We start from the raw sequence: 19,265 nt of genomic DNA on the forward strand, positions 1-19,265 counted from the left end.
CATGTAGGTTTTAGGAGTACGAATAAATACAATGCTTGCATGTTATGTTTTAGGTGCTTAATTAGTAGCTTAATAAAAAGAAGGGATATGAAAAATCGACAATCTTTCCTTCATTTTATTGGTCTGAATGGCCCAAAATTAAGTGCAGCCAAAGCAATCCCAGCGAACACGGCCACACCAAGGGACCCCAAGATCATCTCCATGGAGCTCACCGTGGACACCTCCTCCCTCTTGACATGCGCCGACGCGGCGGCCATCACCTTCCTCACCATCTCCTCTGCGGTCGCCGCGTCGGCCGCCGCGAGCCGCCGGAACCCCTCGCTGTTCTTGACGGCCTCGATGCCGCGCGCGCCGGTGGCGGCGACGTCCCGGACGACGGCCGCCTTGAGCAGCCGGAGGCCGAGCCTGTCGGCCAGCGCGTACGTGTCGGCCGCCGTGGCCGGCGTGACGCACCGGGCCAGCCTGTCCTGGCACGCCTGGCTCAGCGCGTCCATCCTGTACAGGTCCGCCGCGGCGAGCAGGTGCTGCGCCATGTGCACGCCGGTGGCGTCCCTCTCGCTGTTCCCGGGCAGCTCCGGCAGGGTATCGTCGTAGGCGAAGCGCAGCATGGCGGCGAACGCGTCGGGCTCCATGTCATCGATGGTGATGGTGGTGGTGGCATCGTCGGTGTCCTGTGTCTCCCCCATGGCGCGCGCCGCCGGCCCGTGGAGCTCCGCCAGCAACACGGGCGAACGCGCGGCGAGCACGCAGCGGTGCGCGCGGAACCGCTCCCCGCGGACGACGAACGTGACGTCGGCGCCCGTGCCGTCCTCCAGCATGCGGCGGAGGCCGCGCCGCAGCTCGTCGTCGAGCGGCCGCGGGCCCCGCCGCAGCACCTCGTCGGCGTCGGCGGCGAGGAGCACGGCGCACTCGACCACGAGGCGGTCGCCGCGGAGCAACACCCCCGACGCGGCGAGGTCGTGCTGCAGGATGAACTCCGGGAAGCCGAAGCAGCCGCGGCCTACGGTGGCTGGACCCGGGCCGAACACATGGTACCCGCAGCGCGTGTACGAGCCGTCGTCCTCGCCGCCGCCGGTCATCCCGCCGCGGCGGTAGACGAGGGTGAAGTCGACGAGCACGCGGACCTGCTCCCTGTGGTCGCTGGAGACGAGGCGGAGGAAGACGGCGGCGTAGGGGCTGCCACTGTAGTAGCCGCCGGGGAAGAAGAGGATGTCCCAGAGGTGGCCGCCGAGGCTGAAGAGACCGGAGATGACGGGCTTGCCGGAGCTGAGGCCGGAGAAGGAGGAGTACGGCGTGATGGTGAGGCGCTGCGTCGACGCCGTCTCCCGGGTGGGCGCCCGATCGCCGGACGACGGCGAAGGTGCGGCCATGTCGAGTTAGATTGGAATTCGATTTTGCTTAGGTTTGTCGTAATAATTAGTAGGAAAATTTTTTGAAGAGGAAGCCGTGCTTCATTGATCTTTTTGATCATGGCGAATTATTACAGTGTCCTCTAGATATACTCCAAGATTATATCAGGAAACATAATATCACTGTATTTTTTTTCATTACTACTCCAAATTATACCCGTACGTTGCAACGGGTAAACTAAAATACCCGTGCGTTACAACGGGTAAACTAAAATTATACCAAATATAAAAATATTAGATGATTGAGTCCCACTCCGGTGCTTTCTACTCGGAGTAGAAAGTAATTTGGGCCATTGGTCGTATTTAATTGTAGGGCTGAGATCTAGTTCTACTCCCACCAGTATTAGTATTAGTGGAAGTAGAAATATGGAAGGGTGTTTTCGTCAAGGGAAAAAAATCGCGTAGGGGTATTATCGTATTTTTCAGTCTCTTACCCACCCTATCCCTATCCGATTCCTCTCGCATCGTCGCCATTTCACCACTTCCCGTCGCCATTCCCCCCCATCCCCGCTTCCGCCGCCGTCCATCTCCCTCGCCGCCTCCGTCGCCTGTCCTGGCGTCTCCTCCCCCTCCAGCGCCGTCGCCTTCTCTGCTCCCTCGCCGCACTCGCCCTTCCTCGCCGCCTTCTCCACCGCCAGCGCCCCTCTGTCGACGTCCGCCTCCCCCGATATTGGCGGCTTCCCTCCGTCGAAGCCCTTCCTTGTCGCCCTCGCCGCCTTCGCCTCCGCCCGCGTCTCCGCGCCGGCTTGTGAGCCCCCACCGTCGCTGTCCTCCTCCCCCGCCCTCTTGTCTAGCGAGTCGCGTGACGTAGCCGCCCCTCCACCCGCCTCCGCCGGCGCGCGATGAGTCCTCTTCGCCGCGTCGCCTCCCCGCGCCACCACCGCCACGTTCTCCTCCCCATGGACCGACGCACCCTTCTCCACTCCACCTCTGTCGCCATCGACCTAGCCGCCCCCTTCTCTGAAGTGTGAACATGCCCTTGGCAACCGATTTAACCCAGTGTAAGCGATACTCTATTAGTTAATAGGAGTACTACTAACTGTGTCATATTAATCACAATTCACCAATTCTATTGTCTTGAATTGCAGTTTTTTTTGGTTAATTTACAATTTTCCATCTTTAGTGTTCAGATACTATGCGAGGAATCGAGAGGAGACAGCCGAGCTTCAGGTACATTCTGAATCCTCCAATCTTACCATACTTTTCTTACCAATATTCAGTTATACGGTATCAGAAAGACAACGAAGAGAAGTTGGTAAAGAGTATCATCTTCTAATGCGAGATTACTCATTTACTCTGTTGCTTCAGCCTTCATTATAGTGCTCACCTAAGCAGCATCTTAATATACCAACCACTACTGTTATGATTTTGCAGATAAAGGTTGTTTGTTCTTGAATCCATTGTATTGTATATTGATTATTTGATTGAATGGTTGGGAGCAGGGTCAGTTTGCAAGACGGTGGCATGCGCGAAGGGGATCCGTATGCCGGCGAAGGGGTTATCGGTGTTCAGGTGCGACATTGTAGCATACGCACGTCGGTGACGTCGATAGCTGACTGCGCTGAGTCATCCCGAAGCGTAAGGTTTCATATACCGCTCCTTCTCAAATGGATTGAAATATGAATTATGAATATTATCTCAAAAAGGCATCAATGTTTGGGATCCATCAAATACCCAAGTAGTATCTAAATTATTTAATAAGGGTAAGAGAGCATAGTAAGGTAATTGTGGTAAATGTTTGACAGATAATCCATTTATGTCGTGGTTGGTAGCAGTGGACGATCTTTAATGTTGTTCAGTTCGGAGTTGATCAAAATTCCGGCTAAGTCCTGTCGAAATGTTTTCACTTCCTTCTGCATAATGCAAAGGGAGTGCATTTTAAATGGTTTTTTGTATTGGGAAGCACTGGTGCAAAATATGAATAGAGGTTGTTGTAGTTGCCTGTAGTTGAATTTCTGGGAGATAAGATCCGCTCCAATGCTCCATGAACTTAAGGGTGTACAGGCCACACGAGAAGCTACAAGAATTTAGTCGTTAGGCTAACATGTTTGCGTAATTGAATAATGTGAATATCATGTGGAAGAGTTTGAGTCACCCACCCGTCTCCTTGCTTTGGCAAGTTTTGGACTTTGTTGTACTCCCATTCGGTAATATTGAAATCAGGCCAATCGTGTTTTAACTGTGGGTGCTGATTCTCTGTCCCGTGTAATCCCCTCTCAATAGCTAGCAGCTGGAAAGTTTTGTGCAACGTTGGTACGGTTAAAACATAGCAAAACCAATTTGAATTATACAAGTGGAAGTGTATTGCTTACCACACGCCTTAGATCAGGTCGATCTTTACTGATTGGCTTTGCGAGCGAATCTAGTATTTGCACCTCACATCGCTTGGCGTTAAGAACGGCTAGGTACCAGTGTGTATCTTTAATATTAATTGGGAGGAAAATCTGCATATGTTCATTGTTCAACACTAAGATAGAGTCATAAATTGAATTAGCCATTACATAGATAGAGTCATAAATTGAATTAGCCATTACATAGATAGCTTGAATAAGTATTACCATGTCAAATGCTAGATAGTCGCGTGCCATATCTCTAATCCATCGTTTATCTCGAGGTTTGCTTGCTTCGACATGCGCTCCCTCTACATTTAGTAGACCTGTTTTCATGGCCATCTCTAGGAAGGCCTTGCCATCTCCCCTGATTCCTTTCTCTTTATAGCGGAGGCATAGGATGTATGCATCCATGACCTGAATTTGAGGTTAGTTCAGTTATATAACAAATATAGTTATAAAAGAATAGTAGGCTTGTTAAATAGGCGAACTTACATCATCATTCAAGAATTCTGGTTGTGTTAGTACTTTCATTCTTATCCGTTTAACCTCCACTTCTTCAATATGCACCATCACTTTGTTATCCTCCGTGTTATTAATGTAGGTAATGAACGGGTCTTCTTTTTTAGTCAACTCTACGAAGGTTGGACAAATTAGTAATAGATCTATAGAAATGTTAAATGGTTAGTCATTACCTTCTGAATTTTTTAACATTGTTTGGCCATTCGTTTTTTTTTCTTCTTTTGACCTCGTAAGGCGTTCTTTGGTGGTCCGTTGTCTATGTTTTTTTGCGTAAGATATTCCTTCTCTATGTACACTAGAAAAGGGTAAGTCAAATCAGTAACACACAAACATAGAATATAAGTAAAAAATTATGGATGATGTAGAGAGTTCATACATTCGGATATTTCATTCAGTGTTTGGTTGTCTTGTTTCCTCTTCTTTTCACCCCGTAATTCGCCTGTGTCTGGCATGTAAGCTTCTTTATTCGTTTGCGCTTGAAAAGGAGTAAAGTTAGTACCATTGACATGAGCATATGCAACTATGAAATAGCATAGTACCTATTGTTTTCTTTGTCTGTGCTTGGGTTTTGATTATGTCCTTCTTTTTACCTCTTGTTTCGTAGATGAAGTCAGTCCGATTAGTTGGTTTGTATGTTCTTCCTGTAGGACCTGTAAGCATCTTCCTGCTTTGATTGCTCTAGTTACTATTGTCCTGTTAGGTAATAAAGTGCACGTTAGTATTATGATAAGTTGTAGTAACGTTAGTGAGAGAAATAAAATTCAGTTTACCTTCGTTTCACAAGTCATGTTTACATTTTGATTTATATAGGACTCTTCGTTATGATTTGATACATGCTCCCTGGGATCAATTTGTTCTTGTTCAACATCCTGCAATAGCGTCAACCTTTTTTTTAGCGGTGTTACGTAAGTAATAATGATTAACAGTCTAGCATATGATCTTTACCTCAAACACATGCGTACTATCTTTTCGCTCTGGGCATTTTGAATCATTTTCCATGCAATCTAGTATCAATGATCGCATACGTGGCCAAAAATCCTTTGTGAAATCGTTGAAATTATCTTGTAAAGTTTGGATGCTTTCTTGTAACCTTTCTTGTAAAGTGATGTCGGCTGATTGTTCAGTGGATGTTATAGAGTGTACCTGAATAGCACAAGTGAGAAAAGGATGTCAAACATATTTTGTTAAATAGAGTTCGTATTAAAACCCCATAATATATACCTCTTCAGAAGTGCCTTGAAAATCTTCATTGCTACGTGTTTCTGAGTCATTGTCCTGCGCTTTTTCATCGGGGATTTCATTGCAATGTATAGTTCCCGTAATGTCGTCGACAACCTATTTTTAGTGAAAAAGGTGTATTAGAGATTTTACAGACAGTTGATATAGTTAGTACATAGTATTAAAAATGAGATAGTTACCTTCCCTTGTCCAAAAAGGTAAGAAATTCTTTTTTTTTTTTGTCCCAGTACTGAATTAGTGGCCTTTGACGACCAGAATGATATATTGTCGCAGCCAATTTATCTATTCGCACTTTTTCCCAATACCAAATCTGCAAAGCATTTGTACATAAGATAATTAGTATTGCTATGAAAATATGTTCATGACAATTTTGTAAAGAAACTCAATTTTGAAACGAACCTGTAAGAGGCATACGTTCCCCTCAATGTTTGTTGTCTTCTCTCTAAATTTTAATATGCCTTTCAGTAACTGATTTAGTGTTAGACTAGACCAGTTTAGTTCCCTCATGTTGTCAACGTCGTCGACGAGATTGAGATATTCTGAGCGCACATATCTTTGAGTTGTAGGACATATGAAGGATCCAATTGAGAAAAGAATAAATCTTTGAATGAAGTGGTCATCGTAGCTCAAGGAGTTGATTATTGCTTCCCGTAATGCTTGTAAAGTAATTGTTGTTTGGCCTTCCTTTTTTACAGGTTGAACAATTCTGGTTTATTGATTTTTGGTGCCTCAAATATGTCATCTCTTTTTGATGGCAGTCCAAGCAAACAATCAACATCATCGAGTGTCATCGTTACGAAAGTACCATTAATATTGAATGCTTTCTTCTCCTTGTCATAGCTTCTTGCAATCTCATTGCACAAGTTTCGGTCAATATGTATGTTGTCAATCTTTAGCAAGTTGCCAAGACCTGAACCCTCGATAGCTTCCTTTTGACGTAGACTTAGATGGAGTATTACCTCGTACATGGCATGTGGAGAGCAAACTAGAGTTCCCTAATTAACAGAAAAGATAATAAGAGTTTAGTCCATGTGAAAATTTATGCAAGTGCTCATATATATGATTGCACATTACCAAACCTAGAGATCAATTAATCCTGCTAGAAATCAATTAGAAATCAAAGGAAATAATTAATCCTGCTCTGGCATGTTACTCGTCTGACATGTTGAAGTGATGTCCTCCATCACTGTTCTGGCAGTCTATATGGCCCTCTCTATAATTTGTTCAATGTTCATTCTTATGTGCAGGATTCAGTGAGGTTGAGGAGTTTGAGGGGAGCAACATGAGTGAGGTCTTCGAGGGCAACATAGTACTGTCAGGTTTGTGCCACCTTCACCCATGACCACATCCCTCACTTTGGTTTGAAAGTTTGAAAGTGTGAAATTCTGAACATATAGTGGCTAATATAGATCGGTCGTCGAGGCGTGGTAATTATATTGAAATTTCCAATCAATTCTAACATATATTCAGTATAATTCATAAGATCTCAATTGGGTTGAAGATTCAACAAATATAATTAAGATTGTCTGGATGGAATATCATGCATGATTGTGTTTCTAAGGTAGATGGTCACAGTGTGTCTGTGTGTGGCGTAGCCCTGCTATTTTACTTCTTTAATCATGAGGCCAACATTTCCGGATTCAACATAAATATGCACTGCATGTTTCCTATTTCATTGCTCATGAGGCCAGCACCATATTTCAGACAGTAAAAAAGATAGGCTCAGAAAGCAGTATAACCGTTTCTAAGAGTTTGAATTGTTGTAGTATTAACAAAATTAACAAACAGTAGGTGCTAATGAAGTGCTGTAGTGCCATTGAGTTTACATCATCTCCGCACATTGTTGGCTGAAATTTAAACTTGTAATCTTGGAAGAACAGGCATGCAACCCATTATAACCAGTATCTGAAAGTTGGTTTCTTATATTACAGAGTAAATCATTTTCTTTGTTGTAGGAGATTACATATCATGGAACCTGTGCTTTCAGACATCTGTGTATACCCTGACAGTGACCAGGATTAGATCTTCATTTTTAGACAGTCTAAAACTAAACTAGGTCACCAACGGAAACACATATGAAAACATTGAGCCTCTCTGAATATGCTACATCTAAGTTTTACCTCTTTAGATTTGTGGAGAACACCATGAGTTTGGATAAAAATATAAGAAATCCTGATTTCCTTAATTGGTTGTAGATAAATTATTTTATACTTAAGTCAGCGATGACCCCTATTTGTTAATGCCAGATCTTCGACACGAATCTTACACTTTGTTTTTGTTATGCAATCTATATAAATTCTCATCATAATATGGCTATGATAATTACTTGTATGATAATTGCTTCGTTATGATTCTCAGAAATCCTAACTAATTCTCACTAATCAATAATATATATCCCAATACATCAGCACACATGAATCTTTGCTACTGCAGGGCGTCGCCAGTGCCATTGTCAGCTTCCCGCCACAAACGCCTCTGGATCTCAAATCCACCACGTCGAAGCAGGGGTTGGTCAGGCCGGCAGACCATCTACGGCTGCGCCTAACACTCCCCGCAGGTACATTGCTTCATCCCATTGCTCCCATAGGCTTTTAGTTTTTTTTTTTTTTGGCAAAAAGTCGAGACAAAAAGTTATATGCCCTAATGGCATGTGGATGTCATGTAATTACTAAATTTTTAGCATGCTGAATATATAACATGGATATGTTGCTTTGGATTAATATCACTGTCTTCTCAAAAATTAGGTGCCATTCTGTTCGTTTTTTGTATGGAGTATGACAAGTATATAAAATAGTTGTATGGAGTAGGACAGGTATATAAATTAGGTGCCATTCTCTTTTTTTTTATGGAGTTGTACAAGTATATTTTTTGGGATATCTTGCCGTGCTGTGTACTCTGTGTGGCTGCTACATCCTCTATACAATTGCTCCAGAGACTAGCCAGAGCTTAAAAGAGGCACACAGTAAAATCAGGGGAGAGACTATATTCGTTAATAATCTAATCATATGTGCTGTAATTATCGTTGCGCCTTAGACCTATTGCAACTTTGGCTTGAGGAGTCTAAGATTTCGACAACTGATGTATACAAGAGCTGAAAGTGAATGTTGTATGTAAAAAGACGTACCCGTTTTTTCTTATGTTGGCTTGTGCCCGTCGTCGCTGCATGAAATTGTTTTCGTTTGCTCCCCGTCGGCGGCTCGTAATTTGGCCTCATCTTGTTATTTATTTCGTAATTTTTGTCCAGAACATGTGAACAAACCGAGAACTGTCTCCTATATATATATATATATATATATATATATATATATATATATATATATATATATATATATATATATATATATATATATATATGTATGTATGTATATATGTATGTATGTATATGTTACATGTGGATTAAGCTCGGTATGTAATAATAGGAGATCAATTAGGTCTAAAAAATAACATATAATTCGGCAGGAATAAATAACAGATAATTCGAAACAAATCAATTCGGTTAGAGAACGGAAATTATGTTAGACTTCTGCTACCTACATCGCTAGTATTTGTTTAAAAAACCTCGTGTATTTAAAACGCAGGAAGTTCGATAAGTTCCGACAAGATTTTATTTGTCCAAAACAATCGGATCCGATATATTCCATGCGATCTGGATGGTCGGCGATATGATTTTTTATTCGTCCAAAATAATCCGTTTCGCTATAATATACGAGCGATCGACCGAAAATTTATGAATTTCAAAAACAGGCCCGGTCCAGACGGTCGGCAACATGATTTTTTATTCGTCCAAAATAATCCGTTCCGCTGTAATATATGAGCGATCGACCAGAAATTTATGATTTTCAAAAACAGGCCCGGTCCGGACGGTCGGCGACATGATTTTTTATTCGTCCAAAATAATCCATAATCCGTTACGCTGTAATATACAAGCGATCAACTGAAAATTTATGATTTTCAAAAACAGGCCCGATCCGGACGGTCGGTGACATGATTTCTTATTCGTCCAAAATAATCCGTTCCGCTGTAATATAAGAGCGATCGGCCAGAAATCCATTCTTTTTAAAAAACCGACCTGGTCGGCGACTTAATTTTTTATTTGTCCAAAATAATCTGTTCCGCTATAATATACGAGCGATCGGCCGGAAATTTATGATTTTTAAAAAATGACCTGGTCGGCAACTTAATTTTGTATTTGTCCAAAATAATCCGTTCCCCTGTAATATACGAGCGATCGACTGGAAATTTATGATTTTCAAAAACCGGCCCGGTGGGCAACATGATCGACCGGAAATTGTTTTCTTACAAATCGACTCGGCCCGGACCAACTCGAGTACGTACGTGAAAACCATGTTTTCGGATATCGGTACTGTTAGTTTTAAAAACCTCGTGTGTTAAAAACGGAATAATAGGAGAGCGTTAATATAACGCACGAAGTTCGATAATTTCCGACAAGATTGTAATCCCGTTGTTGTAGGAATTCATATTTATTTGTTTTCTAAAAAATCGACCGGAATAATTGTTTTATAAAAAATCGACCGTCCCGGACGTAATAATTATTTTGTTCGAAATAATCCGTTCCGCTGTATTCTATCGCACGCCCAACCGAAAATAATTGTTTTCTAAAAGATCTACCATCCATTGGACTAGCCTGTAACCTAGTAACTTAACTTGTTGTCATCAGAAGTTCAGAATATTAGAAAGGATTAAACTAATCCAAAAGCATGCACAGGGGAAACACTTAATATGCACATCTTGAGAAAAGATTAAACTAATCCAAAACAAAAACAATGCCAATAATACAAAAGATACAAAGTTTGTGAGCCACAATTACCTAATTGGTTATTTGTGTGCAATGTCTCACGGAATGGCCTTCGTCTCTTAGATGGAGCTCATTTTGCCCTAATCTCTTCAGGATCAAGTACTCTCTTCTCTAATGGCTGGTTACTAGATGAAAAGTGAGTTGGCATAGGACCAAAATCTCCAGCCACGATGTTCTCATCGGATGACGATCCTTTATCCAAAATCCCCTTTAAGAAATCCATCGCCTTTTCTGTCTGCTAGAGTTCCTAGCGGCCTCGAAGAAAGCATCACTACCCAGATTTCGGAGGCTACGGTAACGAACCATGTGTTCAGACCACACATTAGGATCGGCATTCCTGTCTGACCTAAATGTCGCCTTTGCTCCCATTGTCCACCTATCCACGACACAACAACGAGAGATGGTGTCAAAACCAAGGAACTTGAGTACAACAAAAATATGTGAGCAAGGGATGTCTTCGCACTCCATCTTCCGACAATGACATTCCACACCTTCCAAAGCCTGGCCTTTAAAAGTAACCCTCACTTCATCCCACACCTCATTATCGTCCTTCAAACCAACAGCATACAATGACGAACCATCTTGATTAGTCCCACTGATGACTTCAAGTCCTGCAATTAGCCGTATCTGTGCACGGATTGTCTTGAACACGACTGCAGTGTATATACGGGCAACGTCTTTCTCCAATGGGTCGGCGTCTATTCTACAAAAAGGGACCGAATTGGTAGACTTAGCGTCCAACTGAGCCTCCTTCTTATGCAGGCGTTGTATGCACAACTTAACATGTTTGACTAAGCACATTAGTGACATGTTTCTCTTTAGAAGGGTGTGAAGCTTTGAGTTCAGTGACTCACTACATTGGTTGCTGTGCATACCCAACAAGTATTTCCAATATGTATAGGCAGCTGCCCACTTCTCCCTTAGTCGGTACATCAGAGCGATCCATTGTCCATTTCCCGTGCCTCCATTCTCCTTAAAATCAGCCCAACGTCTCTCGAACTTGTCCTCATCCATATTCTCATAAATTAATTTTCTTAGCTCGTCGAGTTTTGGCTTACGAAGGTGACGACTCATATTCTCCTCTATATGCCAAGTACACAATCTATGGTAAGCACCCGGCATTACCTTACTGATAGCCTTCGCCATTGCTAGGTCGCCATCGGTAATCAATGATTTTGGATGCACTTGACGCATTGCCTCCAAAAAAGTCTCAAGGAGCCAACAGTAAGAGTTGACATACTCATTTGATAGAATTCCGCACCCAAAAATTGTTGTACTTATGTGGTAGTTAACTCCTATGAAAGGAATGAAAGGAAGATTGTACTTGTTCACATGGTAAGTGCTATCGAAAATAACAACACCACCAAAAGCAGCATAGTCTAAACGTGATTCAGAATCTGCCCAAAACACATTCCTAAGACGCCCGATATTTCAACACATCTTCAGCATCATGACCCTTGATATTCTTCATCTCGTACCGTGTAAAGAAATTATAAAGGTCCTTCATCACAAAACCAACCTCATCTAACTCATCATGGTTATTCTCCATAACCTCCATGATTTGAAAGGGCCTAAGGCCACTCATGCGAAGCTCGACCGCTTGGGCTTTCTTAAAATCACTCATCACATGATGAACTCCTAAAAAAGCAACATGGTCAGGATTTGCAAGTTCGTGCGTATGTTGGTTATCAAACTCCTTAACAAACCACACCCCCTTCTCCTCGTTCCGCTCAATCTCAAGCTTAGCTAAGCAACCGCAGCGGGTCAGTGCCCGTGGCTCCCTTTTCCGCTCTGTCCTCTCAAAGTGCTTTAACTCCCTGTACCCTTCACATGAGCATACGAATTGCCTCCATATAATCTCACCGTCCTTCCGTTTCAAGTTGTTTTTCCTCACACTGAAACCCTTCCCCTTTGCATAGTCTAAATAGAATTTGTAACATTCCTCCTTGCTTGAAAAAACCACAGTACCCATCATTTTATACTCTTCCTGATCCTCTAGAATCACATAGCTCGAAGTCTCAGACCTCACCTACGGAAAAGTAAAAAAAACAAACAGATCAAGCACCCAAATATATAAGCTTACGTCCTTTATACCTCATAAGTATATAAAAAAAAGAACAACCATCAACTGCATAAATACATGCCATTCTAAACTATTGAGCAATTACTACAGTTCCCCCACAATGGCTGCAAATTTTGTACGTACTATAAATTGTTATACTAAAATACATTTTCTGAAAATGGTTGTTCAGAGATAATTTTTCTGTTTTCATTTCAGCTGTACAGTCAAATTTTGTGTTGCACATCATCCAGTAGTTTCAGTAATCTGTTTCTTTTTTCAGCACCTCTGGAGAATGTATGCATTTGTGTATTTCACAATGACTTCGGTTACATGCTCCTCTCTGATAATTCTACCATTGTTGAAACCCTTATAAAAGGAAGATTCGAAACGGAGCCAGGTCATTGCAGCTTATTAAGACCTATTTGTAGTCAGATCGTTGCCACAATTCCTGAATCTGTTTTGCAGGTCATGTGGATTCCTATGGACATAATCAAGTTAGCTGACAAACTAGCAAAAGAAGCCAAGTCCAATGTTAATGCAGCCCCTGTCTATTTTTGTCAAAATATATCGCATTTGTCTTATCCTACCAGAAGATGTCATGCTAAATCATATCTAAATATCAATGGTCAGTTCGCCAGGGCAGCAAGCCATACATGCACAGCAAAATCAATTTAATATTGTTCATATTTCCTTCAAAAAAATATTTCTTTCAAAAGTTATTGTTCATATTTCTTTCAAAAAAATATTGTTCGTCAGTTTCATCGTTCATACTTACAACTCAACATACAAAATCAATTTAATAAATCTCCTATTCGATTTACAAGCTAGTTTACACAGACATTAACAAGCAAGTATATGCATTAATAGAGGAGCAATTCAGACAAGTTCACCACTGAGGATATGAAGGGGAACAGAAAGCCAGGTTGGGGGGGGGGGGGTGGGGATGGGAGGAGTGGATACCTGATGATTTCGCCGTGCCCAGCCGCTGGCCGCGCCGCCGCCTGCGTCGGACAGATGCGACGCGTGGCGCCACCGGCCGCGACGCCGCCTGCCTGGAGGAATAGCCACCGGGCGCGTAGCCGCCTGCCGGTGCCTGCCTCCGACCAAATGCGAACCGAAGGGGGAGGGTGAAGAGGGCGGGGAGATGTACGGCGACGGAGGGGGCGAAGACGGCGGCAACAGAGGAAGCGAAGACGAAGGTGACGGATGGAGCGAAGACGGCGGCGAGGGCGGGGGAGGCGGACGGCGACGGAGGGGGGCGGAGAAGGCGACGCGGGCGGAGGAGACAGACGGCGATTGAGGAGGCGGAGAAGGCGGCGACGGCGAGCGATACGGACAGCAACGGAGGCGGGCAAGGCGGCGAGGCCGGGGGAGGAATGGCGCGACGGAATCCACACCTGCGATGCGAACCGATGCGAACAGAAGAAAACATCCCATACCAAATTTACCCCTAAAGGATATTAGAAGATTACTTACCTACCCTTTAAAATAAAGGGTCCAGATTAATTCTACTCGGAGTAGAATACTTCAAGTATATTGTACCGGAGCATTCCCCTAGATGATTAGGGTTTAGTTTTACATGATATGAGCATTTTAAGAAAATCTATTACTAATGAAATAAAAAAAGAAAATCCATTACTAATGAAATAAAAAAAGTTCAACTTAAGAGACCTCAAGTGAACTTATTTCGTGTGGAGCGTACACGCGGCCCATGAGGCGGCCTATAGTGTGGGCGGCCTGAAAACATATTCGGGGATAACTTTAGGGACAAAAAGTGAACTTATTCTATGAGGAGATTACAAGCAGCCCAATAGTGTGGGCGGCCTGGGAACGGCACCCGGCCCGACGCAGGAGAAGCTGGAGTCGTGCGATCTGATGGACGGTCCTAATTCATTGCGACCTATATATAAGTTCAAAAGGTCCAAACCCTAACCCTAAATCATTTCCCCTTCCTCTCTCTCTCAGTGGTGCCGCCTCTCCTCCTCCAGCGCTCCTCCTCGCCCTCCCCGGCGGCGCCGCTCTCTCTCTACCTCCCCCACCGGCGGCGCCGCTCTATCTCTCCCTCTTCTTCCTGACCGTCCTTCCCCCCTTCTCTTGCCTCCCTCGCGCGACGGATTCGGCAACGGCGGTGTCGGCGGCGACCGTGGGTGGATCTGGCCGCGGTGGTGGCGGCCAAGGATGGGTCCGGCGGCGGAGGCTCCCTCCGACCCCTCTCGCCTCCCTCCCATAGCAGATTTAACAGCGGTGGTGGCCTCGGCGGCTACCGCATGTGCATCTGGCGGTGGTTCGGCACGGCGGCGGACCCAGCGGCTGCTGCTCCTCCTCTCAGGTGTGGCGACGTGGCCGGGAGTGGTGATGGGCTCAGGAGCGGCGGCGGGCTCGGGAGCCAGTCACGGCGGAAGACGACTACGGCGACGACGGCGGTGACCACAAGGAAGGCGGCTGCGGGAGGCGGCTAGGCTTAGGGTTTGGATTTTACTTTTGAATTGGACATGACTACGACGAGACGGTAGCTGGATTGTCGTAACCAGCTTACCTCACTCGTTGCTATTAGTACACCTAATAGTGCCTTTCTTTATTTCTTCTTATAGAATTTTCTTTTGATTTACTCATTCGAATTACGATCTGATTGCACCGCTGTGTTCATAACAATTAAATCTTTAAAACAAGATCTCACATAATTATATTTTAATAAAAAATGATAAATTAATTTTATAATATATCTAAATTACTTTTAGATTTCAATAAATTACTTCTTAGACATATAAAGTAAATTCAATAAATCATAAAAATAATTTAAGAATAACTTAAAAGAAAAAGAAAGTAACTTATCACAACAATAAGAGTAAATCTATTGTGGGGTAAAGAAATATATCAATCTAGAAATTATATTTAATAAACATATTGTAGAACTAACCAATAAAGTAAAGTGTTCATTGAATGTCTAAAAAGTAATTTAATCAAATATAGAAGTAATTATTGCATATAATAAAAGCAATTTACATATATAATAAAAGTAATTTACAACATAAATATTTTTTCCATCATAATATAATCATGTAAGATCTTGTTATAAAGATTTAATTGCAACAAACACCATGGTGTAATCGGATTATAAATCAAATAAATAGTTTAAGAGAAAATTCTATAAGAAGAAAAAAAGATATATACTATTGGGTGTACTATTAGCAACCTAGAGTACTCTTATGTATGGGTGTCTCTCGTTAAGGCTAAACCGGAGTGTTCTCGGTTTAGATTTTACCTTTTGAATTGGGAGTTGATTTTGTGGGGATTCTTGATTTTGATTTGGGATTGCAATTGAGTGATTTTGTGATTCATGTATTTTGGGAATTGGTGGCAAAGGGGTGGGGAGCAATCAGCTGATCTACTCAGGGTTTTTTTTTAAAATAAAAGACGGACTCGGACTCAAACGACGACTACGGACAAAACGGGTGATCGAAAGCCCTACGTATTTTTTAAGTAGGTATATAGATATGGAAGAACCACCAACACATACTACATTCATACCGTTGACACCTGCGTTCGTTCCCTGGAGTTGGGAACGTTCATCTCAAGCACGAAAATCAGAGCAGTTCATTAACATGTGATTAATTAATACTAATTAATTAAGTATTAGTAAAATAAACTTGAAAATGGATCAATATAATTTTTTAAAGCAACTTTCCTATAGAAATTTTATGCAAAAAAACATAGTTTGAAAAGCGCGCGCGCAGAAAACGAGGGAGGAGAGTTGTAACTCTCACCGCCGAACTCTCTAACATATGCTGAGATGAAAGCTAACGGCAATTTCTTGATCTAACTTTAAAAAATTCCTTATGTGTCCCTTAAAACTCATCTAATCCCTTTCATATCTTTCATATTTGCTTGGTCCTTTTGTACCACTGAATTTTTACTTTGATCACTAATATGCCTCAGCTGTTACGGCCCTCCCATCGCCTCCCGGCCCCATACTCCCGTCGTCGCCATCGATCCCTCACTCTCATCGCCCCCACGAGCAGTGATGTCAATTTCGGTTCCCTATCGGCAAGCAAATATGTTAGCCGAATTTTCCAGGGCTTTTTTTTTTTCCAAATTTTACGAATTTGGTGAAGGTTTATTAAAATTTCCGTGCAAAACGAAATTGACAACCTAAATACTTGATACCTAGTATCAGGTCTGGTATCTAAGGATATCAGACCGATCTAGATACCAAGTACCTGATACCTAGGTATCCGATACCCAATACCAAGTATCAAGTATCAAGGTACCATGTAATCGATACCTGAGGTATCAGGTATCAGGCCTAGTACATATGGAACTAAACTGAATACTTTGGCTTACTACTTGATACCTAGTATCAGGGACTTGATACCCAGGCATCAAGTACCATATGGGTGACATGTATGATTTGTGGGTATCATGTCTTCTACACATCTGTTCAAGCTATTAACTCTATATACTAGAAGAGTGTCAGAGCAGGTCTCTAGTGTGATCTTTGGCTGCATAAAAATGTTTACCAAAGAAAAGCTAGTAGTACTTTAGTACATAAGTCTAGTATATAGTAGTACTATTAGTACAACAGCATACATACAGAAATCCGGAGGCAACTCTAGCCTCTGACCAACTTAGCAATGCTAAGGCCCCCTTTGATTCAAAAGAAATTCATAGGAATTTTAGAGGATTTCATTCCTATATGAATTTTTCCCACAAAGCTCTTTGAATCAAAGGAATGAATCCTATGGAATCCTATAAAATTCCTATGGAATGCCTCTTACCATACAAGTTTTGAAGGAATTTTAACAAGAGGTAGAACCTCATGGAAGAAATCCTTTGAGTCTTTATCTCTTCTCAAATTCCTGTGTTTTTCCTGTAGTCCAATCAAACGGTCATTTCTATGTTTTTCCTGTGTTTTGCAATCCTCTGTTTTACACTTACATTCCTGTCAGAATTCTATGTTTTTCCTATTCCTCCATTTTTCATTCCTGTGATTCAAAGGGGCCCTAAGTTTTTCTCACGTCACGCCTGGCCCGCCTTCGCATGCTCTCAGAACATATCTAAACATGAAAAAGAACGGTTCACTCATAACTTATCCCATTGTTTAGACAGTATCCCGTTTCCTAGTTTTTCTCCTTTAGCGTTTCCTTCGATAACCGGGGGATGCTTTACATCCGATATTACGGTTGAGGGCCCCTTTTATTCAAAGGAAATTCATAGGAATTTTAGAGGATTTCATTCCTATAAGATTTTTTCCTATATAGCCCTTTGAATCAAAGGAATGGATCCTATAGAATCCTATGAAATTCCTATGGATTGTCTTTTCCCATGCAAGTTTTGGAGGAAATTTAACATGAGGTAGAATCTCATGGAAAGAATCCTTTGAGTCTTTATCTCTCCTCAAATTCCTGTGTTTTTCTTGCGGCCCAATCAAATAGTCATTCCTATGTTTTTCCTGTGTTTTGCAATCCTCTGTTTTACACTTGCATTCCTGTCAGAATCCTATGTTTTTCCTATTCCTCCATTTTTTCATTTCTGTGATTCAACGGGGCCCTGAAAGATGTGAATCGATATCGGGCTAGAGTCGAGGGTGACGAAACACACTTGTTCCGCTCCACTTCACCAAACAACCCAAAATGCAGGCATAAGGAAAAAGTACATCAGAGGTCCCTCATTTTGTCACCGAATTACAAAATCGTCCCTGAACCACAAAACCGGATACAACGCATCCCCCAACTCACAAAACCAGTGCAAACTAGGTCCCTCGGCGGTATTGTCTCCGGTTTTGGCTGACGTGGCGCCTACGTTGCTCCTTTCACTAGGTCTTAGTTCCATGTGGCAATGACGTGGCGCTTATGTGGCAATCTGATCCAAAAATAAATTAAAAAAACTGGGGCCCACATGTCAGTTGCATGCGGCGTCCAGGAGGGAGCGCGGGACTTGCGGAACGGCTGGCGGGGGCAGTGGGGCACCCGCTCACGCCGCCGGTCTTCACGCCGCTCCTCCTCTGGCTCCTAGGCAGAGGGGCGCTTTTTCTTCTCGCGCGGCTTGGGAGTTGGGGGTTAGTGGACGAGGCCGGCGAGTCGGGGAAGCTGTCCATGTCCATGAGGCGGAGAGGGAGCAGCCGTCGACACAACAACGAGGGTGGGGAGCGGCGCAGCGAAGCGGGACGCGAGGCGAGAGAGATGGTGGTGGAGCAGCCGATGATTCCAAGAGAAACGCCGTTGCAGGAGCCGTTGATCTTTGCCGCTGCCGTCGACCCCTGCGGCGGCGACGGCGGCACGGTGGACCACCTCTTCCTGCATGTGCTCAGCGGTGATGTCCCACGAGAGCGCATCCCTCTCCATCCCGCTAGGCCGTCACGCTCTCTGCCCTCTCCCGCCACTTCCGCGTCCTCTCGTGACCCGTCCCAGTTCGGCCGCATTGACTCTGGCGACCTTCCCCGACCTGCTCCCGTCGCTCCCGGCGAGGCCGTCCTTCATCCGCCGCCTCGCCTTCGCATTCCAGCACCGCGGGTGTCCTCCTCCGCCTTCTCCCGACTCCTCGACGCCACCGCCGACCGCGGCCTTTCCGAGCTTGCCGTCTGCCTGCACCGCAACGGGTTCCTTCCCAAGAACCTCCTCTCCATCCGCTCCCTCACCGTGGTCTCACTCAACTCATGCGGGTTGCCTCGCCGGTTATGGAGGAACGGCAGGTGGGCCACTCAAGCTGTGCGGGCTGCCAGTGGCAACCCTTCAAATCACTCAAACTCACACTTGATCGGAGGTGGAAGATGATGAACAGTGAAAACACCAGCTGTTTGATGCAGGAATTTTTGGTGCCGCGTAGAACGTTGCAGCGTTTTTTTGGGGTTTACTTCACTTCTATAAAGCAAATTACATGCAAACTAAAAT

The 19,265-nt window shown here is 43.7% G+C and overlaps 1 protein-coding gene and 1 long non-coding RNA gene across 3 annotated transcripts; one reads left to right on the plus strand and one right to left on the minus strand.

Annotated features, from left to right (window-relative positions):
* Positions 1-110: 110 nt before the first annotated feature.
* Positions 111-1,378, minus strand: LOC107281939 (BTB/POZ and MATH domain-containing protein 1). Its single transcript, XM_015793775.2, has one exon. It carries the CDS (start codon positions 1,368-1,370, stop codon positions 111-113), a length of 1,260 nt encoding a protein of 419 aa, XP_015649261.2. The 5' UTR covers positions 1,371-1,378.
* A 500-nt stretch (positions 1,379-1,878) lies between these two features.
* LOC107282077 (uncharacterized) lies at positions 1,879-8,637 on the plus strand. Of its 2 annotated transcripts, none has more exons than XR_001548481.3 (5): positions 1,879-2,410; positions 2,533-2,579; positions 2,852-2,992; positions 6,748-6,819; positions 7,934-8,637. It is a non-coding gene; the product is annotated as an uncharacterized lncRNA (long non-coding RNA). The 2 variants fall into 2 exon arrangements; XR_001548478.3 differs by having other exon boundaries at positions 2,852-2,987.
* Positions 8,638-19,265: the final 10,628 nt, after the last annotated feature.

Source organism: Oryza sativa, chromosome 8 (assembly GCF_034140825.1).
Source record: "Oryza sativa Japonica Group chromosome 8, ASM3414082v1".
Classification (NCBI taxonomy): Eukaryota; Viridiplantae; Streptophyta; class Magnoliopsida; order Poales; family Poaceae; genus Oryza; species Oryza sativa.